The 23,836-nt window shown below is 36.6% G+C and overlaps 2 protein-coding genes and 1 non-coding gene across 3 annotated transcripts; all 3 read left to right on the forward strand.

Annotated features, from left to right (window-relative positions):
* Positions 1 to 870: 870 nt before the first annotated feature.
* LOC147849956 (protein CLT2, chloroplastic-like) lies at positions 871 to 9,130 on the forward strand. Its single transcript, XM_087336986.1, has 10 exons — positions 871 to 1,603; positions 5,221 to 5,366; positions 5,555 to 5,592; positions 5,745 to 5,860; positions 6,324 to 6,426; positions 7,061 to 7,096; positions 7,723 to 7,773; positions 7,868 to 7,991; positions 8,156 to 8,281; positions 8,862 to 9,130. Exons 1-10 carry the CDS (start codon positions 963 to 965, stop codon positions 9,014 to 9,016), a joined length of 1,536 nt encoding a protein of 511 aa, XP_087193112.1. The 5' UTR covers positions 871 to 962; the 3' UTR covers positions 9,017 to 9,130.
* A 2,510-nt stretch (positions 9,131 to 11,640) lies between these two features.
* Positions 11,641 to 11,713, forward strand: TRNAR-CCU (transfer RNA arginine (anticodon CCU)). Its single transcript has one exon. It is a non-coding gene; the product is annotated as a tRNA-Arg (tRNA).
* Positions 11,714 to 14,698: 2,985 nt separating this feature from the next.
* On the forward strand, positions 14,699 to 20,103 carry MNS3 (alpha-mannosidase 3). The gene is made up of 6 exons (XM_087337034.1): positions 14,699 to 14,896; positions 15,965 to 17,022; positions 17,521 to 17,788; positions 18,186 to 18,383; positions 18,478 to 18,626; positions 19,450 to 20,103. The coding sequence occupies exons 1-6, from the start codon at positions 14,828 to 14,830 to the stop codon at positions 19,706 to 19,708; spliced, it is 2,001 nt and encodes a 666-aa protein (XP_087193160.1). The 5' UTR covers positions 14,699 to 14,827; the 3' UTR covers positions 19,709 to 20,103.
* Positions 20,104 to 23,836: the final 3,733 nt, after the last annotated feature.

The following is a 23,836-nucleotide window of genomic DNA, read 5'->3' on the forward strand; positions in this document are numbered from 1 at the left end:
ATTGTTGTTGTTGTCTGTACAAGAACCATAAAAGCTATATATGAAGTAAAGAAATAGAGATGGCTAAAATGATTGGAATCACTCAAATGACTTGAATCATCATCTTCATCATTGTTGTCGTCATAACGAAGGTTAGTTGTGTGCATACTTCGTTGGGTCATTAGCTCTTCAACATGGTCATTAAAGCATGGTTGTGTCTCATACACACACACACACACACACACACATATCACCCTGTTGTCTCTCTTAGGGTTTTGAAATGTAGTAATGGCAAGAAAGCAGCTAAACACAACAGTAATCGAAAGAAAGAGCCAGTGACCGTCTCCCATGACCATGACCATGATTCATGCATCCTTGATTACATATAGCATCACCCATCATAACTAATGACCATGATTCATGCATCCTTGATTACATGTAGCATCACCCATCACCCATCACTACTCATGACCATGACCATGACCATGACCATGACCATGACTATGACCATGATTCATGCATCCTTGATTACATGTAGCACCATCCATCATCACTAATGGCCATGATCCATGCATCCTTGATTACATATAGCATCACCCATCACCACTCATGACCATGAGCATGACCATGATTCATGCAATCCTTGATTACATGTAGCATCATCCATCATCACTCATGAGCATGACTATGATTCATGCATCCTTGATTACATGTAGCATCATCCATCATCACTAATGACCATGATCCATGCATCCTTGATTACATGCATGACCATGGCCATGATTCATGCATCCTTGATTACATGTAGCATCATCATCCATTCATCCATTCATCCATCATCATCCATCATCATCCATCATCATCATCATCATCATTCATGATTCTTGATGTTCTGTGTATATCACTCCAGACATGGATCGATGAAGTCTCTGCTGCAAGCAAGCTAACGCTTTCACAGCTCCTGCTGCTTCACAGTAAGAGATATGGTGTGCTCCCCTCCCCCCCCCTCCCTCTCTCTTTCCCCTTCTTCAATCGCCCATCAACACCTGCTTCTTCTCCTTCGTCTCCATAAGACCCGCTTGATCGGAAATGCAGCTTTTGTTCAAGCAAAACCGCTCCTCCTCAGTTTCGATCGCCCTCCTCCTCGGATTCGAGTGAAGAGATTCTCCCTCGCAAGCGCTCCTCTTGATGATCAAGGGACCGTGGAACCTGATGCAGAGAAGAGCGGCATGGAGAGTGGATTACCTGTGGGACCAGCGGAGAAAAGCATGAGAAATGAGAATGCAAATGCATTTGGGCATATGGAGATTGCCCCTGAAAAGCAGGGTAAACAGAATGGAAAGGGAATCGCTGGTAATGGATCGAAAACGGTGAAGGGAAGCCCAGAGGGAAACGGAGAGGAACCTGTGAAAGCAGATTCAGGTATGGAGACAAATCAAACAGGTTTATCAATGGAGAAAGAAATGCGAATCGGAAGGTTATCCTTCTCTCAGAAAGATATGAAAATTGCTGCTGGAGCATCTCTGGTTGTAGTCTTCTATTTGGCCAATAGATTGTTGTACAAAATGGCATTGGTTCCAATGAAAGAGTATCCCTTCTTCTTGGCGTTATTCAATACTTTCGGGTAAGCTATTCTTCTTTCTCCTTCTTCTCTGAATCTTGTATCATCACTGGACATCTTGGTGTGCTTCCGATTTTTTAATTCTCAGTGCTAGAAAATAATTCTCTCTTAATATTTTATCCAAGAAATGCTAAAGGTGAACAATTGAATAAGAATCACAATAACGACAACAAAAAGAACAAAGTGATTTGTGTTGCTGTTTATCCGAATCTTCTGCTGAATAAGAAATGGTGAAGATCGAAATTTTGTTGCTGATTTGTGTTGTTGCTTATCCGATGCAGCTGTTGATGAAGGAGAAATAGTATGATTCAAACTATGAACTAGATTTTTGTTGTGGTATGTGTTTTTACTTATCTGGCGCAGCTGTTGTTGAAGTTGAAGTTGAAATGCTAAGATTGAAATTGTGAACAAGAATTTGCCGCAAAGATAATGCTAAAAAAGTTTTGAGTTTGCGATTTTAACGTTTTTTAGGTATGCCAACGCAAAGATGAAGAAAGATTTGTGTTTAATCAAGCAAAAGTAAATTGAACAATGAGGAAATCGAAAAACTTTGAACATGAATTGCAACAACACAGCACATATGGCAGAGGTGTTCTTCATTGCAATTCTTGTTTGAAATTTTTTATCTTATCTTGTTGATTATATTCTGGTATATGCCAACGCAATCATTTCATCATCTCTGCCCATGCATGCTTGCTGCAATTCTTATCCAGGTTTTTTTATCTTGCAATTGTTCAATTGACTTTTCGGTATCAAAATGAGAAATCTTTCATCATTTCTGCCATGACTGCTTGTGTTGCAATTCTTGTTCAAGTTTTTAATCTTGTCAATGTTCAATTTACTTTCGGGTATGCCAGCACGGACCTTTTATCATCTCTGCTGTGCATGTGCTGCGACACTGCTAGTTCAAAATTTCAATCTGAATGCCATTAAGGAAACATAAACCTTGCGTCAGTTTTGCAATCAGTGCTCCATTTCTTCTACACATTTTTTGATCTTTATCTTCTTCAATACTTTCGGATGCATAAATATTTTATTGTTCTATGCTTATTCTTGCTTTCTGTGTTTGATATAAATCTATCACAATCCCTATATGTTTTTTTGTGGAATTCTTGTTCAAAGTTTTGAAGTTTGGATTACTCAGTGCTTTTGGGTAATCCTTTCATAAAATTTGTGTGCTTTCTTGTTGAAATTATTGTTCACAAATTTGAGTGTTGCTTCGTCCTTCTACATCACTGTATTGTTTGTTTTAATAATTGTTCTAACTTTTGGTCTTAGCATGATTCAATGTCATTGGGTAAGAAAACACAAGTCGTATTCAAAGTATTGAGCATTGCTCAAATACTGTTCAGTAAGCGTTGAGGAAACCTAAATCTTTCATCATCTCTTTGTGCTTTGTCGTTGCAATTCTTTTTCAGAATTCCACGTGTTCAAAATTGGTAAGCAAACATAACTATTCTTTCACCGCATCTACATGCTTTGGTGCAATTCTCGCTTAAGATTTGAGCGTTCTTCAATAACTTCCTGTAAACAAACTATATTCTTTCATCATCTCTGCATTCTTGTTACAATTCTTGTTGAAGTATAGATCATTGCATTACTGGATACTTTTGAGTAAACATTTACATATCCTTCATGATCTCTGTATGATTATTGTGATCCCTATACAACATTTTGGGCAATATTCAATACCTTTGGCTTAATCTTTCATAGTTTCTTTATATTTGTTACAACCCCTGCTCAAAGATATGATTTCTTTATCTGCTGAGATACAGATTGGCCTAGTAAATAATTTACATCGTGCTTTGTGATAAAGCACAATCGCATAGGAACAATGGATACAAGTGATTTGATGGATACAATGTACAAATTAAATAAATGCATAGCTTGAAGATTTAGAATGTCAGTGGATCATCCCATGAATGCCCTCAGAGGATGATTTGACTCTTCTTTTACTAAGATTTACTGTCAAATTTTTCTGTACAGAAGGACATTAATGCATCCACATGTCTTAGGAGTTTACTGTGAGAGTCTGAAATTATTGCAATGTCATCTCCGATCATCACAATGCTTCCCCTGTTGATGGTCGGTACAATGGTAGAAAGAAAACTGTCTTTGAAGTCCCTCCTGAGAGTCTGAAATAATCACAATATCATCTGAACTCATAACAATGTCTTCCCTCTTAAAGATTGGTACAATGGTATGCTCTGTCCAGCTAGAAGGAAAACCATCTCAGAGCTGTGTTCAAGATGTCTTGAAGAAGTGGGTTTGATCCATCATGTCCTTGTGTGTTTTGAGAACTGGAAACAATCCATTGTTCTCAAGATCTGTAGAGTAAAAAATTTGGGATGAACTGTATGGGTAATGGAGGGTGGGCCACCCAGGAGAGTCATAAAGTGCTTTTGCATATTCATTATAGGACTTAGGTGAAGTTTATTGTGTGCTAGATTGCCTTTCATTAAAGATTTGCCACCTTTCGTTGTTGTGCCCTAGGAACAACCAATATACCCCCGCTTCAATTTTAGCCAAATATGACGTCTTCTTTTTCCTTACAAGGCATACTCCAAATTCACTTCTTGTTGCTAGTGTCTCTTTGTATTATGACATTCTTCATTCTTCCAACTAATTTGTGTGGTTCTATCGGTGTAAGTGTTATTCTGCTGTTGTGTTGGAAAGGCATTTTTAGCAACACAATGCAATGATTTTGATGACCATTCCATAGCTCTAGGGAAGCGAAGGATCCAAATCAAGCATGCCATTGTATACTCCACAAGGCATACCCCAAAATCACTTGTTGCTGGTGCCTCCTTGTATTTTGACATTCTTTATTCTTCATTCTTCCAACTGTTTCGTGTGGCTCTACCATTGTGAGTGTGCATACCAACGATGGGAAAGACATTTGTAACTCCAAAATGCAATGATTTTGATAACCCTTCCATGGGCTTTAGCAAAAGCAAGGATCCAAATCAAGCATTTCATTGTATACTCCACAAATATCCAAATCAATGGTCTCTCGAGTAAGTTGGTGTTTAGCATGCGTAATCCCATTCTTAGCACGTGTGTGCTTTTGGTATCCACCCTCTACCCTGAGTCTACATATGCATGTTTTATTCGAGATATTGAACTCTCTTATCTTGGGTAGAAAGTTTTCCATATTCTGTTACTTCTCTCAAATCTTGAGCTGGTTGCTTTAGGCCAACTTCTTCTGTTGCAGTTTCTTCATATATGACCTCACTTGTATCAAACAAAGTTTGTTCATCTGTTCGTAGTGTAGCTTTTGAGGTCCTGTAACAGTATTATATTCCCCATACAAGAAAATCTTACAATATCATCATGTAACAGAACCTGCCTCTGACTGGCGACCTGTTGTTGTCAATTACCCTGGAGCAGTGAACAGTCCTGGTTATACAATGGTAGTATGCCTTCAGCAAAATAAATTTAAGAGGCATGGTCACATGCAAGTGTAGGCTTTCCATTACAGGTATCAGATAGGAAAATGACAGGTGTCATTTATATGCTTGGAACTAAAATTTGACCGGTTGAGTCATTCATATGTTTAGAACTGAATTTTGGTCCTAGTTCTGAAGACCATCTTATATGAATTCTTGTGATATACGCAGATATGTGCTAGTCTACTTTTCTATTCTGTATGTACGGTATCGAGCACATATTGTTACAGATGAGATGCTAAAGCTTCCAAAATGGCGTTTTGTCCTAGTGGGTTTCCTTGAAGCTCTTGGACTTGCATCCGGGATGGCAGCTGGAGGTAATCCAAGAACTTCATAAATGTATATGTTGAAAAACTCAATTGATTTTAGAGTGAACTAGATACAGTGGGTTAGACATAAATGGAGTGCTAGAGTTTTATATCAGTACAAATCCTGCACAGATAGGTGAATGATCTTCGTATGGAAATTATTTTAACTATGATTTTATTCGTGTTCTCTAAAACAGCTGTCCTTCCAGGAGCATCGCTGCCTATTTTACTCCAGGTATGTAATTATTTTTTGTACCAATTTCAAACGTTGTTTTTTCTTTTTCCACTGAATAAGTTGACTAATATGCAAACACAAGAATACATTAAATGTAAGATGACGATAGTATGTGCTATGCACAATCTTACTACTTTTGGTTGGATTTGCAGACCTTTCTTATTTGGCAACTTATTTTTTCTGCAATATTTTTGAAACGGAGATACTCCCCCTTCCAAATCATTGGATGTGGTCTAGTATTTGCAGGAGTGATCCTTGCACTCACCAGGTTTGTTGCAGAAAGAACTGGTGCTCTTTGTATATTTCTTCCATTTTCTGTGGATTGGGTACCTTGTGTAGGGATAAAAAGGGAAGTCACCACAATTTGGAGCAAATCTCTGCTAATCTTTTATCATGTTTCTGTTTGTTAATTTGGAAAAATGCAACTAACAAAATTCCAAGAACCAAAAAATGTTAGCACATTCAATAATGCAAGCAGTTGCTCAAGACCTGGTATTTTTGTTCTGTAGTAATTGCTGACTCGTTAGAGATGTCAATCTCCTTTATCGTTTATGCATGCTTGTATTTGCACTCTTTGGCAAGTGGGAATTTAGACATGCAACTGCATACTCATACACATTCGTAATCTTGTTTGTTGTAACTGTAACCACATACTCAAAACATATCTTCTTCTTAGAAAAATATTTTAGTGAAGTATCAAATTAACCTGCCTGAAAATTTTCTCTCTCCAGCACAAGTAATGGTATGCCATTCTCTACGGATCAGACACAGTTGTTTTGGCCATTTGTGATGATCTTATCGTCTTCCTTTCAAGCAGCTGCAAGCATAATTAAAGTGAGTATCCTGTACAACTCTTTGTTTTCAAGAAATTGATCCATTGTTTGACTAATTAATCTAACCTATTATGCATGATCAACTTTATTATGGAACAGTACTAATATGTTATGCACTGCGGAATAATGTTGTGGCCAATGAGCTTCGGCTCCCCCTTGCTATGCCTCTCAATGTTTTTCTCAGTAACTACATGGAAATTGTTTCATTGCTGTGTATCTAAATGTTAAGCAAAGGGTTAATTAAGAGGGAATCTCTTTGGATAATTTAATCTGCTTGACAATGATAAATGAAATATTGTATCAAAATTTTAATTTCGAAACAATCTTCATCAAAGAATCTCCACCAGACTAGAAGTCACCATATGAAGCAGTTTGCTATTCAAATCATTGCAGGAGCAGAAAGCATAGAAAAAGCAACTTTGAAGACTTTTGCTCTACTTTTTCATCTTCATCATCTACTTTTTCATTTTATCTACTTCTCTTATGCAGATGAAGCACATGTCCAGACTTTCTTATTTTATACTCAATCTGCAAACTTTTAGGAATCGTTAAATTAAATCTGTAGCATAACAATGTTTTTTTTTGTTAATTTCGAATTTTATGTTGAGTCACTTTTTTATTTGTGTCTGTTGCAGGAGTTTGTCTTTCGGGATGCAGAGAAACGCTTGCAGGTGTGTGATTTGACATTTACTGAATTTGGATAGAGATGAATATTTTTGATGCACTAGTAGTGCTAGAACAGCTGTGTTTGAGAAATGTATTCAAGGTCCACTTTCGTGATATGCTTAGATCTTATATTTCTCTGTAAATAATCATATTTTGCTTTCGTTCTCTATCTCATAAAACTTCTGGTGATTTTTTTTATGACACTAGGATTATGTTTTGATGAATAGGAATTTACATGTTGTATATGCATAAATAGATCACTCTCTTATGGCCAGAGTTCTTAATGACACATCACTATCTGGAGATGTGATAGAAACACACATACTCTTGGGCATGGACAATGTATTATGGATCCCATAGCATTCTACTGCAAACAATGCATGATCTTTTGAAAAAGCCATATACATTGAGATAGATTTCTGTAGTATAGATTCCCACTTACAGATGCACATTTCAAGCTCCAGCAAAATAGCACTACATTATGCAGAGTTCTAGTTTTATGTCATGCCATACATATATTTAATAGAGCTATTGCCAACCACATGCTCATTGTCTAAAGAATATAGGTTTCATACTAAGCCAGATATGAAGATCATTTGCATATTAAGGAAAATTCTCAATGTTTTTACAGGGTGGATCTGTAGATATCTTTGTCGTTAACTCTCTTGGATCAGGCTTTCAGGTAGGATACCAAGTTAAAGCAAAAGCATTATAGGGTGTCCCAAAATAAACTCATGTCTATCTGCTACTCTGAGCGTTTTTTTTGTATTGTACAGTCTCTTTTTGTTTTCCTATTGCTTCCCTTTCTATCTCAAGTACGTGGAATTCCACCGAACAAGCTGCTCAGATATGCAAGTGATGGAGCTGGTTGTCTGTTCAATATTGGATCTTATAGTGCAGGTGTTCTTTTCTCCTTTTTCTGGTTTTGCTTTTGTAGTATTTAGATTTGTACTGCATGACACATCTTTTAAAATTGGTGAAGCTCTCCTAATGTTTGTAGGAGTTTACATCTCTTCTTAAGATTGCAGTAGCTGATTGGCTGATTTTGACTCTAATTGTTGCAGAATGTAACAGTGCTACACTGCTGACATTTGGGTATATAGGTGTAAATTTGGCTTTTAACATCTCTCTTTTGTCCTTGCTGAAAAATTCATCTGCTGTGGTCACTTCACTCTGTACAACACTTGCAGGTATGAATCCCAAAAATTTATTTATTTTCTGCCATTATTTAATACACTGCAGTATGTTTACATCGTGACATATGGTAATAGCCTTCAGATATCCCAATGATTTGGAAAGTATTAATTCAACTTCTTAACTCTAATAAAGTTCATTACTTCTTTTGCTCTTTTTGAGCCTGTTCCATTTAGCTTTTTGAAAACCCATCAATCCCCTATTTAACCAGCTAGCCATAGTTTGTGCCAATAAGCGGAATTTTGCAGATTATGGAGACATTTGAATGATTTGAGAGATCAAAATATTATGGAGTGGTGCAATTTAGGTTGAATAAGATGAGTTTTCTATATGGTGGGAGAGTTTGGATAGGAAATTTCTTAAAACTAAAAATTTATATAGATTAGGGAAACAAACAGAACTCAAAGATGGTATAAGATTAATAAAACATGTACAAGGACCTAACCTAATTTCTGTGACACATCTAGGCTTAAATCCAACATCTATTTGTAGGAAGAATATGTATGATTTTATTCGAATCAGTGTAAATTGATCCAAGTAATGAAACACGATTTATTTTATCTTTCTTGTATGCAGTGCCACTTTCCATTTACATGTTTACACTTCCACTTCCATTTGTTGGAACACCATCAGCTCTACCCCCTCAATTTCTGCTTGGGACCATTGTTCTCATCTGTGGCCTCGCTATCTATAATTTTGCAGACCGTCTACGGAAGCAAAAAGTAGAATGAATGATTTGGTCTTCATTTCTTTTCAATGTAATGCAGTCATTGGTTCTATTTTGTAAATGTAAACATTACTGATACAACCTCTTATTTAATATTTTTGAAGGAAAACTCTCAGTATTTTGAAAGTACCAAAATGTCTTAAAAACCGAATGAAAAAGGGCAAATCATCTCCAATCAAGTGTTAATGATGTCTAGGTTACTGTTACATGTTTTTGCTAGCAACTCTTAAAAGAAGTAATTGATTCCCCTTATCAAGTGCTAATCACCGTTGATTAGTCACTAAGTAGCAACCATCAAAACACATAAAACATCAATGGCAGTAAAAAACATGTCCATCAAGTTGGGAATGATTGATTGTTGAGCCTCGATTGATCTTATCCAATGTGAATAACGTTCAATTCAATGCCAATTGCCTCCGACTCAAATTTTAATCACACTTTGAAACACTTGCAAATAAAGTAGCTTTTAACAATTTTGTACTAATCATATACATGCTCTAACCAATTGCATTTTAGCAACTAAAACTTATAGATTTGAAGAAGTTTTCATTAAATACAACATGGTATTCCCAAGAAAGTATAAAATGTGTCACGATCACATTAGTTGTTCATCATGGGTCGCATATTTTAATGCTTAGAAGATATATGCAACGAAAGCCATATCATTACTCTTTAATTGTGAAAGATGAGAATGGAAAATGAAACCCTCATTATTATTGAATATTAGTTTTACGCGGAGCCATAGTCATTACTCTTTAGTTGTGAAAGATGAGAATGGAAAATGAAATCCTCATTATTATCGAATATTAATTTCTCTAGGATGTTGGGATTGAAAAACAATAAAGAAAATATCATGTTGAACAAATTGAGTACGAAAGATCACATAGTAGAAAAATATCTCTTTGGCTAGATCCTAAGTATATCTAACCCTAAACCTAACTCTTCAACTTTACCAGTAACCTAAATTTCTTAAAAAAGTGAGCCTTATGTCAATAACCTTAATATACCCTAGACCTAAATTTGTAAGTCTATCCCTAACCCTAGTTGTAGCTATGAAACCTAACTCTAGCGCTAAGTTCCCACCCAAACTTCACAAAAAGAATATGACTCTTTGTTTGTGGTTTGCTCCTTGTTTAGAGGAGTTGTGCTTTATCGTTATCTCCTCATCTCACATGTTGTGTAAAACTTATACTTTCATCCTAGCATTAATTGCTTGAAATTCTTAGAGGCTTTGTTAGTTCAAATTAGGGTTTTATCTTTGTGTGAGGGTGTCTACATATCGCCCAAATAACTAGTGTATAGTTTTTCATCAAGTTTTCACTTTCCCAAATCTAAAATATTAGAGGTGGATGTGCACATGCTCTAGTCTTATATTATATTTGTCTTTTGGCTATGTATTGTTATGCTTCTTATTTATTGTCACAAATCACTATGCCATTCTCATTTATTCTCTGCTAAAAGTGAAAGCCTATGGATACATATATGTATGTCATCTTTGATGGTATCGATAAAAATGTCAAATTTACGGACATTAATTTGTGTGGCATTTAGACATATTCAGATGAAGTGGTTAAGGTCATTGGGTTGTTTGAACTACCTAAATCCATGTATTTCTTTCTTCCTCTTCATTGTTGCAGTAGCACACAAACTTCCTTATATGTGATGACTTTTGTATGATGGTTTAGGCATGTCAACAGTTTGCAATGAGTTTCCTTGTTATTATTACGTTTGGAAAGCATCTCTACAATTTCAAGTCCTTTGTGTTGTGAAAAGTGAATTTATGAAACAATTTTATTATTGGTGGAGTATAAGTACGTACATGAATACACATATCCTTGCCGCCTGAACTTGTTATAAATAATGAAATGCAAGTGCAAATTGAAAGTTTTAAACATATAAAAGGCAAGTATTGCTACCATCCGTCACTGTTAAAATTGGAGTTTTAAAGAAGGTACACACGAATCAATAGGTGATGTCTTTGTTTGCACTTGAGCTGGAGCATATGATAACCAACATTGGATAATTTGTTTTTACTATGGCAAGCCATGCAATCAATGGCTTTGTCACTTTGTTTTTTGTACTCGGGTCTTCGTTCTGCATGGTTGTGAGCATTGTCATAGCCATTCCGGAGACGACAAATGAGGCTGTGTCAAATAAGATTTTTGTTTACACATCAATGCCGAAGATGGAGCTTGTAGTCTATTGAAATCGACGAGCACACTTGATGGGTATATGTATGTCCAAGTCATTACTTTAGGTTTGCTCTTGATGAGACTTGGGACATATCTTTGTTGCTATCCATTTCCGGTTGAACACCGATTTCTCTTTAATCTTAAGAGATCAAGTGTTTGAAAGACAAGATCAATATGGAGAGCTTTAAAACCACAATAAATTTTTTTAAAAGGAAATAATTATAATGAGATGATTTTACATATATATATATATATAAGAAGAAGGAATAATAACGATGAGAGGAAATAATCAATAATGATTCATGAGAATAATATGAGAGAGAGAAAACAAACCATTAATAAGGGGGCAAATAAAATAATCGAATAAGTTAATTCAATAAAGCTTGTGACGAGATAATTAAGTTAATGAATTTAATTACAATTAGAATAAATGTAAGCGCCTGTAGCTCAGTGGATAGAGCGTCTGTTTCCTAAGCAGAAGGTCGAAGGTTCGACCCCTTCCTGGCGCGTCTTTCATATTTGTTTATATATATATATATCTTCTTCGTTAAGAACATTTCTCTCTCTCAAAAGACACAAGAGCTACTCGTGTGTGCTTGCTTGTTGTAACTCTTTTTCTTCTTAATCATGGGCCTTCTTTTACACTTAGACACACTAACTAGCATTTCTCATCGTAAATCTTCGTCACTGTGGGGCTTTCTTACACTTACAACCCCCCCACTCCAAAGCTTCAAGGCTACTTGTCATTGTGTTATTTATTTGGAGGATGCACGAGCGAGTGAGCAAGAAAGAATATGTGTGTGGTGTGTGGTATTGATTTGGCTCGACAATCATTGCATAAAGCTTTTTAATGGATTTCGCCACTTAAATTGAGGTCTAGGTTGGGCATATGTAATCCTTGGAGGGTCTCTTCGTATGTTTCCCGGTATTTCCACTTCTTCTAAGAGGGGTGAACGCGTGCTACCTGATCGACTAGGACTTTCTTGTGAACCTTTGCTAGTAAGGAACATGTGACATCCTTTTACCCTTATCAACTCAAACTCCGTGTCTAGTTAGAACTATGCCTCTACCTAATGTTTATTATCTTCTATAATGGATCTATTTCAAGGAACATGGCTTTGGACCTTTTCTCATTTAGTAATTGAAGAAACCATGTATCTATCTCCTTTTCTATGGCTTTAACACTTGTAAGATTTCAAATTTGTTATGTGCTAGCATTCTAATGTCATACTTGTGCTAACTTACTCATGCATTATAGTTGCTTGTCAAATGTAATTGGTTGGTATGGTTACTTTGGTTTAGGGATTTCTGTTTGTATGATCGTGCTCAACCAACCTCAATATGTTTTGTTTTGTTTTGCAAACACCTCATGGATGGGTAACATTTTTTTGCGCCATCTTCGATCAACGGGTTTGAGTTTAAATGTGTTTGCCCAAGATGCTTATCCTTTTGACATTTTTTGTCTAGAGCTTAGGCGGTTACTTCAATTACACGCATGTGGTCACTTTGTCTAGGAGAGAACATTATCCAAATATCCAATAGCTTTATTGAAGTTGTACTATTGTGGCCAAGACTCAATGTCCCTCTAAACATTCTAACTCTTTTATTATTTAAAAAGAATCTTTACATTCCTTAACTGATGATTGGCTAGTACTTACCTCAGTTGGTGGGTGTGACAGAAAAACAAAAATCAAGTGATTAGCTAGTACTTACCACACATGGCTAGTGTTTACTCCTTTGGGGTGCCTTGAATGTCCACTTTCTTTTGTGTCGCCTCTTTACTCTCTTGAAACACACCTCTTTGCTTTTGGATCTTATGAAAAGCTTACTAATGATTTCGAAGGACACACTCATCCCTAATAACAATGTCAAATTAGATATGTCGATTCTAGGTGTCTTACACTAAGCACATGGCTTTTGCTCAATTGGAGTTGTATCTCCCTATTAAGGTCATATTGTGGGATCGAATCACCATTTACCCTATTGTTGGCGTATAATGAAGTTGTTTGGATGGTCGTCTACATTGGGTTGCATCTTGTAGTTAATGAGATGGTTGTAACACTATTTATTAGTCATTGACAGGAAGTTGGTTGATAGAGTTTATGCGCGAGGATTGATTCATCCCATTTGTAATGATAGAGGTTGTGCACGAGGTTGATCGAAGGGGGGGTTGGTGGCAAACGGGATTTTTAAAGTGGGTTGTAGATATCATGAACTTGTATGTGGTTTGAGCTTACAATATTGCTTTTTCTTCACACACTATGTTGAAGTTATGCACCATTATGAGAGGAAATCACATCGCTTAAAAAAATCCATACAACTTAAATTCAATGATTGATTCATGCACTCACTCGCAAATAATATCGATATTTTGTTTGGACGATGGCTCCCTTGTGCAACGTCAAATCCACGTTGTTCGACGATCGATTCATGTGCTAGTAGTAACTTAGTAAGATCATCATTCTTTTGTGTTTGGTTCATGTAATATTTGATTTGAACATCAAAAGGGCATCTAGAGTTCCTTGGTGTTAGTTGCCTCTTCACATATGTTTGAGATACTAACCCTTTGACACCCTCCTTGATGATAGTAATAATCAACCGAATGCTTCAGGGGGACCAAATTCCATTTACTTGGCTTTCATCGACAACCATGCACATTATTGATATTCAATCAGAAGTATTCTGCAAACGTTGGCATGGTGCACCTGGATTTGAGTATGTCTTAACTTTGCGGGTTACTGTCCATTAGGATCTTTCGCTCCTCTGCATTTTGACAAGCTAGTATGCATGTCTATTACATTCACGTGTATGAGCAAAATATTTATGATTGTAGCTTCCGTGGTACGTGGGGTCCGACACAGATCATGTTCTTCAAAAGGCATGCATGCAATCCCCGAAGTCATTTACACAAATTTGGGAATGGAATTGAATGGATTTGAATTGAGCGAGCGAGTGTGTTTAGTTTTAATCTCATATCAAACCATTAGAAGAAGTATCATTTAAGCAATTCAATAATACAAATAATGTGAAAAAGAAAATACAAAAAATGCATTATATATATAGATATATATACATATGAATGAATATATATGAATAATATTATATATATGAGGAATAAAAGAAAAGAAATGAGATAATTCAAGAAAAAGGAATATGTATGTATGTATGAATGTGTTGGTCAAAATTTGAGATACATAATACATACAGTAAATTAAAATAAAAAAAAAAACAGGAAAAAAGAAGAAGAAGAAGGTGGAAAAAAACAAAAAAACAAAAAGAAGAAGAAAAGAATTAAAGTGAAGTAATAAAGTAAAGTAAAAGATTAAAAATAAAAAAAATAAAAAGAATAAAAATTTCTCTGTCTGTCTGTCTGTGTATGTGTCTTCTTCTTCTTCATCTTCTTCTTCTTCTTCTGTTTTGGTGGAGATCGTCGTGCTGAGCAGAGAAGGCCGAAGGCAGGAAGACAGACAGAAGGAACGGAGATCAGAAGACACAAGACAGAAGAAGAAGAAGAAGAAGAAGAAGAAGAAGAAGAAGAAGAAGAAGAAGAAGAAGAAGAAGAAGAAGACGAAGAGGAAAGGACCACGAGTCTGTCTGAAGACTCGAGAGTCCAAGAAAAAAAAATGTTGCCTACCACCGTTAACGATGCTGCATATAACAACGCCAAGGTTCGCAGAAGATCCAACCTTCAGGTATTTCATCTGATGACTGGTTTTGTGCATCTCACTCTCTCATCCCTCTAAATCTTTGATCATATCATATCGGATCAGATCTGATCTGAATTTTGGGTTCTCGATTCACTGATTAATGATAAGAGAATTCCATCGTGAGTATATGATCTGATGGAAGAATTTCACCATAGTATGCCGTGCATCAAAATGAAGCAGCTGTTGAGAATTCTCGTTTCATTTATATGAAGGATTTCTAGTCTTTTTTGGATCATATCAAATCTAGAATTTGTCCTCAATTCATGATTCTTAAGGAGAATCTCGTCATAGGGATGTAAAGTTTTCATACATTGTGAGGAAACATCTTTGTAGTTTTAGTTATTGGCTGTTGGTTACACGTCAACAATTCTCATGATATTATGAGAAGTAAGAAAAGCTAAGTCGTTTCTGCTCTGCAGGGCATGACATGATCTAGAAATGTTGGGAATTCATTGTATCTGCTGAAAATTTCTAATCCTAAGCATGCATGCGAATCCTTCATCAGAAAGAATATTTTCTGGCCTTCCATTCTCTTGGTCGTTACAAGATCTAGAGCTGGCTCTTTGTTCATTTGTATGATGATTATCCATAAAATGGAGGATGTTCTTACGCATCTTTCCTGCGGGATCTTAATGTTTTCTGTTCCGTACATTGTCATGGCGAGATCTACAATTTCTTCTTTAATTCATTGCATCTGATAAAGATTTTCATGATGATTCGCCCAATGGAAGCTTTTCTTAACACTTTCTGTTCTTTTTGTGAGAATTGGTCCTGAATTCATAGATTCTGAAGAAAAAACGTATAATAAGTATGTGAGACCCTCTTCATCAAGAAGATTTTCTTAGTCTTTTCTGCTGTATAGGTTATTACGAGATCTAAAGCTGGTTTATAATTTATCATGCCATCAAAAAAGAAACTATTTTATTGATATTTTATGTTCCCAAGATCGTAACAAGATTTAGGATGAATGCATCATTTCTGACACAGCACTTCATCAAAATTATGTACATACTTCTTAAACACGAAATTTTCCGACTCTTTTCTGTGGTTTAGGTCATGTCAAGATCGATGCTGAGCAGTGCTTCACGATGCAACTGTGGATCTTGTGGTATTGGCTGGGTTTTAGGCTTTCTACTGGTAACAGGCTTGTTCTACCTGACTATACTACATACCTCTGATCATACAAAGTCATTGAGATCTCTACAAAGCTTCACAGGAAAAAGATCAGATGGTAAAGATCAAGTAATGCTAACGGAAGAGCCAGGAAAGCTCATTAAGAACATTCTAGAAAAGAAGCCACCTCGTTTACCTCCACGAATAACCAACTTCATTGGAATCAATAATCAACCTAATAATGGGACCAATGCTGATGTGGGTCAAAGACACATGGAAATGATGACAATGAAGCAGAAGAAAACGGCTGTGAACCTTCTGTGGGAGAATAGGCAAACAAAGGTTGTGGAAGCATTTAGGCATGCATGGAATGGTTATAAAGGATATGCTATGGGGTATGATGAGCTGAAGCCAGTTAGCCGATCAGGCACAGATGGACTAGGAGGATTAGGAGCCACAGTGGTCGATGCGCTCGATACTGCCATGATAATGGGGCTCAATGATGTGGTTATGGAGGCTGGTTCTTGGATTGAGAAGGAGCTTTTCACGAGGATAACAAGCAAAGGACAAGTGAACTTGTTCGAGACCACTATCCGTGTTCTTGGAGGACTTTTAAGTGCTTATCATCTCAGTGGAGGTCATAGCAACTACACAAGCAATGGAGGAAATAGTGAGCAAAGTTTAGTAACAGTGAAGGGGCCAAAACCTGAGGTTTATCTTGAGCTTGCGAAAGCTTTGGCCGATAGATTAATGTCTGCTTTCACTTCAAGCCCTACTGTTATCCCATATTCGGATGTTGTTTTGAGATCAAATTCTGCCCATCCTGCCATGGGGGATGGTGGTGCAAGTAGCACCTCAGAAGTGACCACTCTTCAGCTCGAATTCGGATATCTTAGTGAGGTTTCTGGGGACCCAAAATATGAAACGGCTGCGATGCGTGTATTGGAATATTTCAAAGGCCTTCCAAAAACTGATGGATTGGTTCCTATCTACATAAGGTACATTATGCAATTCAACATTTGGGAACTTCGTTTCTTGGAATTCCTTTTTATATGTGAAATAAATTATTAGAATAGATGAGAAATTTGTAGGAAGATTCCCAAACTTCATATTAACTTTCAAGGAAATTGTTTCCTCCGTAGATATTTGCATTGTCCAAGCTCAAGATTTCATCCACCTTTTTTGTGACGAATGATACCTTTTTCCAAACCAGTGGGTACATGGCATGAAAGAACAATGCATCTTATCACATCACAATTTGATTAGATGTGTCAATGTTTACCATGACAATGACTTTTGATTGCCAAACGGATCATATGAATGAGTTTCTCGTTAGTTTCATCGTTCTTTATGTATATCTCTATGGTTTGCATATTTTCATTCCAAAGGTGATCACATGTGTGATGCTTGTTACATCTTTAAATGCAGAACTTAAAAATAAATAGTTCATGTGTTTGATGGCCTTTATGTATATCTCTATGGTTTGCTGCTTGCAGCCCACACTCGGGACAATTCCAGGGTAGTAATATCAGGCTTGGCTCACGTGGGGATAGCTACTATGAGTACTTGCTCAAAGTATGGCTCAGGAAAGGTGGGGCTACATCAGAGCATAGTTCAGTTAGTTTCCTGCGGGAAATGTATACAGAAGCTATGGAAGGCGTGAAGCGTCATTTAGTACAGAAGTCGAAACCAAAAGGCTTGACCTTTGTGGGTGAGCTTCCTGGCGGATTAGGGGCTGCGTTTAGTCCCAAGATGGACCATCTGGTAGCTATCTTCTCTCATTCATACTTTTTACATGTCTTGATTTCCTGGAGAAACTATGTATGTACATGCATACACACAAACACATGTTAGCAATTGTTTATTCAATGTATATGTGGGCCATACATTTATAAATATGTATCTATCTATGCATGTGTTATTATATACATACTACGTCCATCCATCCATATTTATTTGTGTAAATGTGTGTAATAACAATTACATACATCGATATATATACACACACGCACACACACACACACACACACATGCATACACCCATCCACACCCATGTATACATACATACATACATACATACATATATATGTCTATGCATATGGTTGACTATTCAAGAGCTTTGATGTGGGAGGTAACATCGACTAATTATGGGTGGGTGAAGGTTTGCTTTTTGGCAGGAAACCTTGCTTTGGGTGCAACAAAGGGCTTGACAAAGCAGCAAGCAATAGACAAGGGACTGTTTGATGCTCATGATGTAGAGAATTTTCAGCTTGCAGAAGATCTGGCAAAGACTTGCTATGAGATGTATGCAGTGACTGCCACAGGCCTTGCACCAGAAATTGTGTACTTCCATTTGGATGTATGTATGCATCCCTCCCCTCATGTTTACTCATCCTTTCGATTTTGTGAATATTATTGTTAAATGTCGAGGATGATAATGGATGGATGTATAGGAACCATTTCCTGAGGACTCTAGTGGAGGGAATCCAAATGCAGAATATAAAGAGGATATCATCATCCATGCTTTTGATCGCCACAATCTTTTACGTCCCGAAACTGTTGAGTCATTGCTGATCCTATTTCGAACTACCCAAGACCCCAAGTATGACTTATGTGACATATTTTTCTTTGCTGTGTTCACAAAATCAATGATGCTAGTCTCATGCTTGCTATGCCCACACAGCTAAACTTGATTAGGATTTGATAATAAGGCTAGAGCCAGGCAGATCTCATTTTTATTGGCTTTATCTGAATAATCAATAGTAAGACTAGAGATATATTCGCTTGAATGTGAAATGTGGCTAAAAAATAGACCCATTTGCATGTGGACTGCTCTGTCCATACTGTGAGCAAGTGGCTATAGTAAGGGTAACGTTAGAACTATTTGCATGTGGATTGCTTTGTCCATACTTCAATCAAGAGTCTATAATAAAGCTAAAGATAAGACCCATTTTGCATGTGGATGGCGTTGTTCATATCTTGATTAGAAGTAAATAGTAAGGCTAAGAGATACGTCCATTTGCATGAGATGGCGTTGTCCCTATCATCATTACAAATCACTAATAAGATTAGAGATAGGCCCATATGCCGGGGGATTACTTTTTCCATACCTTGATTGAGAGTCAATGATAAGGCTAGAGATGGCTTTGTCCATGCATGTAAGAGCTGTAGCCCAATGGTCAACTGCTCTGTTGTGTAGATTCATTCATTCAATTTCAAATTTACTTCTTCTAAGGTACAAGATAATACTAAACCCTCAATGCTCATATAGCATGAATCTAACTAAGCTTTTTGGCTAGCCAATGGATCTCTGCTCAGGCGCAGTGTAGAGTTAGTTAATGTCTCACATTACTTGCTTTATTGTTGGATTCTAGATTAATTTCATTATTTGCGATTACAATTCCATCAATGTCCCATATATGCAGGTATAGAGATTGGGGATGGAACATTTTTCAAGCATTTGAGAAGCACACAAGAGTTGATACTGGTGGGTTTACTTCCCTTGATGACGTGACAGTTATTCCCGCTCGGAAAAGAGACAAGATGGAGACTTTCTTTCTCGGGGAAACCTTGAAATACATCTACCTCTTATTTGGGGATAGCTCTACACTTCCTTTGGATAAGTATGTATTCAATACAGAAGCTCATCCCCTTCCGATCGCCTCTGTAACTGCAGTCCAATAATGAAGAAGCTACTTGGCACATAAATCAAAACAAAACCTTATATGCTCAATCACATTGGATCAAAGGAAAGTTCCAAGTTTTGTTGCATAACGAAAAGTGCGTGGATTGGGTTTCGGCAACCTTTTCAAGATTGTGAAAAATCTTGTCGAGTTCTGATCGAGTAATAGCAGACGAGATATTTGGCGAGATTCATTCCATGACCGTTTTTGAGGAGTTTTACGTAGTAGAGGCTTAAACTACAAGAATGACTTGTAAAAAAAAGAGGCACTTGTCAAATATTGTTTATTATTTTATTAAGGCAATGTTGTAACTACCGAGCGGCAATGTTGTAATTACCAAGCAAACAATAGATGTAGCAACTTAAATTTAAATAAATGATTATTGCCATGATATAATATGTAAAAGGGCCATTATAAGATAAGGAGTGTAGTACGAAAATTGCAGCAAACATTTTAATGCCTTACAACCCTTCCAACAACAACATAAATACCCACTTGGAGCTCTCGAGTGTATTGTACATACATGATTGCAAGTAGAATTGTCCATGTAGCAAAGGATATCCACATGCTTTCACATAGGATTCAATTTATGTAAATTTTAGACAATGAAAGGTTGGCATTGGTCTGAGTAATGTGTGTCGTTTAAACACTGATAAGCTTAACAACATTTTGTACCTATTGTGTTATCAAAATTGTGATTTCCATGTTAATTTTCACCACCAGATTGGAATAGTCATGTTGTTGATTCAAAATGTTTGGAGGTGCATATTAACATTTAGCCTTAAAATGCTTGGTGTACAATATAGTAGAGCATGTGCAATGCGAAAATGATCCATTAGTTATAACATAATTTTCTCCTTGCATGTATCTAAGGCTTCAAGTCGTCTCTTATCAAATGGATGGGCTGCTTCATAGTCAATTTCATGGATAGAACCTTATGGAAGGTTTCTTAAGCAATTTGTGTGACGTTTCCCTCACATTAGTTGGTAGGTAGTTCACATACATTATATGAGACCCTCACGGTATCAATTCCGATGAGTCAATCTCATTGGTATAAGGTGATACAAGAAGTTCAAAGAATGATAATTTGCTATACTAGACTCTGATGAGTAGATCTCTTTGGTATAAGTTAATCCCTGTATGAAATGTTAGAAATAGTGCTTGACCACAACTGAGTCCCAATCACACAATGGGAGAAACAGAAATACCGAAATAAGACGACACAAAATATTAATGTGGAAAACCCTAATCGGGAAAAACCACAGGAGCCCACAGACTCCGAAGAAGATCACTATAGAGAAGAGGTACAATTGTGTGAGACTTAGAGGCAATGACCTCGACCTCTACCTTTGCCAACCGACGGTTACAACAACAAAAGCTCTCTCTCTCTCTCTCTCTAACGCTGCTGCCAACGACTCTTTCTGTCGCTTACCGTCGTCACCATCTATAGCCGCCGTCGTAGCCGTCGCTGTTGCCGCTACCGCCATTTGTAGTGGCCGCTACTGCCGTCGTTGTTGTCGTTGTCGCTGCCCCCACTGTCATCGTCGTCGCTACCGTCGTCGTTGCCGTCGTCATGTTATGTCGCGTTTGCCGCCATCGTCGTTTGCCGCCGCCATTGTTTGGTTTGTAGTCGTTGCCGCTATTGTCGTTGTCGATCGCCGCTGTCACTTACACTTCTGACGACGACGTCGGTTGATAAACAAGAGAGTATAAATGTGCTTCTACACTTGTACCTAGCGCACAAGGCACCGATGCTCGGCTAAGTTTTCTGTCATTTTTGTGTTTTCTTTCTTTTATCTTTTGAATTACAACATGTCTTCTAGACGAAACCATAAGGAAACACACGAAGAAATTATACGCAAGGAAGATTTTTTAGATGTCCCTAACCGTTTAGTTAAAATAGAAAAATGGGCGAAAGAGATTGAAGTTGAAAAACAAAAAGATAAGGAAGAAAAAGAAGTGCTTATTGTTGAAATAACGAAACTTAAAGTAGACAACACGAACCTTCAAAAACAAGTTAAGGACCTCGAGACATCTAGGGAAGATGGTGAAATATCTTCCCTAGAGGATATTAAGGACGAGATAAAAAAGGTTAAGGAAGAGGTTAAAAGCGATATGGAATTAGCAAAAACTGGATGGGTTGATGTAGTAAAACGTAATATTAAAAAGGAACTAAAGGATGAAAATATTGTAAACACTACCCTTGAGGATGAAAAAATGCGTCAAGCTCGACGCCTAAATGTACAAGTTACTGGGCTCAAGGAAGGGGCATCTCTCAACGAAGATGCACAAATATTAGGGAAAATGTTGGGGTACGAAGCCCTACCAATCACTAAAACTTGGAGGGTAGGACGTGACACCACTAGGAAAAGAGTTTTGGTCCTTCAATTTAAGGACTCAGAATCTAGAATCACATTTTTTAAAAAGAGACCAATTCTTCAAGGATTGGGTCTACCTGGATGAAGACATGACCAAGATGCAAATTGAGCATCGTAAAACTTGTATGCCGTGAGTCATACAAGCTTGTAAAGAGGGGCATCGTGCTTTTTACCGAGATGGACGTGTGATAATAAATGATCGTGCCGCCAATTGACGGCTTGTGGCCCATGTGACAGACAATAAACTTAGGATGACTTTATGGAACTGTAACGGTAACACGTTCGCGTTCACAAGTGGACGGATCGCGCACAAATGGAAGGATAAGGAGTATTCTGTTTGATTTTGGGGCTTTTTTGCCATTTCACAAAACACCTTGATACCAGTATCACATGTTCTCAAAAACTTGATGAAAAAGCTAAAATTTTCACCATTTGGTAAAATTGAAAAAGGCCAAAATTTGGCCAAATACGAAAAGTAACTTTGTGTATTTTTAAGGAGAAATTACAACTAGTAGTATTTTAGATCCTAACGAAATCATAAGTGAAAGATTTCAGAACAAACAACTTTTTATTTTATTTGATAAAATGTTGTCTAAATTTCTTACATATTGTTGCACAAAAAATACATTTAGGAATTATTTGCATCACTATCATCATTCCTTTCATGAGAATCACTACTATAGCTAATATACAATTGTGACTCTTCCTCCTCATTTTCAAATGTACCAATCAAATCATTATCTTCACTAAATGGTGTGTCCAAATTGTGTGCACTAAATCTTGTTCGCCTTCAATATGAGATATCTTTTAGTCTTGGTAATATGTTTTTTATTATGTCTATCGTTGTCTTCCTTAAACATCCAACTTTTGTTAGTGTAAAGTCATACACAATGATATCCACCTCACTAATGTCAATGATAGATGTATTACAAAAGTTTAATGCATCACCACTTCCAAAACTTTACCAATGCAGAATTGGTGCCCTAGGTGATGGCCATCTACATGTGTAGTTATTAATATCCACACCTTGAGTTCTTGCAAGTTTCCTTGTCACCTGAGTTATGCTCGTGTTATCATCCTTAGTTCCACGTAAATGTTTCTCTGTTGTAGATGAACCAAACTATGAAGATCAACATTAAGTGCTTGAAGTGGTGATTAAGACCCACGAGAATATTTTATACACCACGTAAATGGCATTTGCAAGGTTCAATTACCATCAACACAATTATTAATGGTTTTTTGTTAAGCAATGAAGCACATGTTTACCATAAGGTGTCTTGTTCAACATACTTCTTTGCAGTATCGATATGCATCTTTTTCTCTTGTAAAAACAGAGATTTTAGTACAATTTGAGTTAATGTAAACCCTAAACCTCTTTTATTTGAAAAAAAAGAAGATTTCTAAACATGAGCTCCATACATTATATCGAGTTGATGTAAAAAACAGAGTTTTGATCACAATTACATGCAATGTATCAAATTCATGTTCAAAGTTTTTTACTCGGATTTAAAAAAATAAAAAAATAAAAAATTTGAGCTTGAGTTGATGAAAAAACCAGTTTTTTCACCACAATTCAATACAATGTATAGAGTTCATGTTTAAAGTAATTTTTTAATTTTTTTTTGATATTTTATTTATTTATTGTTAATTGTTTTTTTGGAAAAAAAAACTTTAAACATGAATTCGATACATTGTATCGACTTGTGATGAAAACTCTAGTTTTTTCATCAATTCAAAAAATAATTTAAAAA

The sequence above is a fragment of the Azolla caroliniana genome, unplaced genomic scaffold (genome assembly GCF_043228905.1).
Source record: "Azolla caroliniana isolate FFs.n. ecotype wild unplaced genomic scaffold, voAzoCaro1.0.p SCAF_22, whole genome shotgun sequence".
Classification (NCBI taxonomy): Eukaryota; Viridiplantae; Streptophyta; class Polypodiopsida; order Salviniales; family Salviniaceae; genus Azolla; species Azolla caroliniana.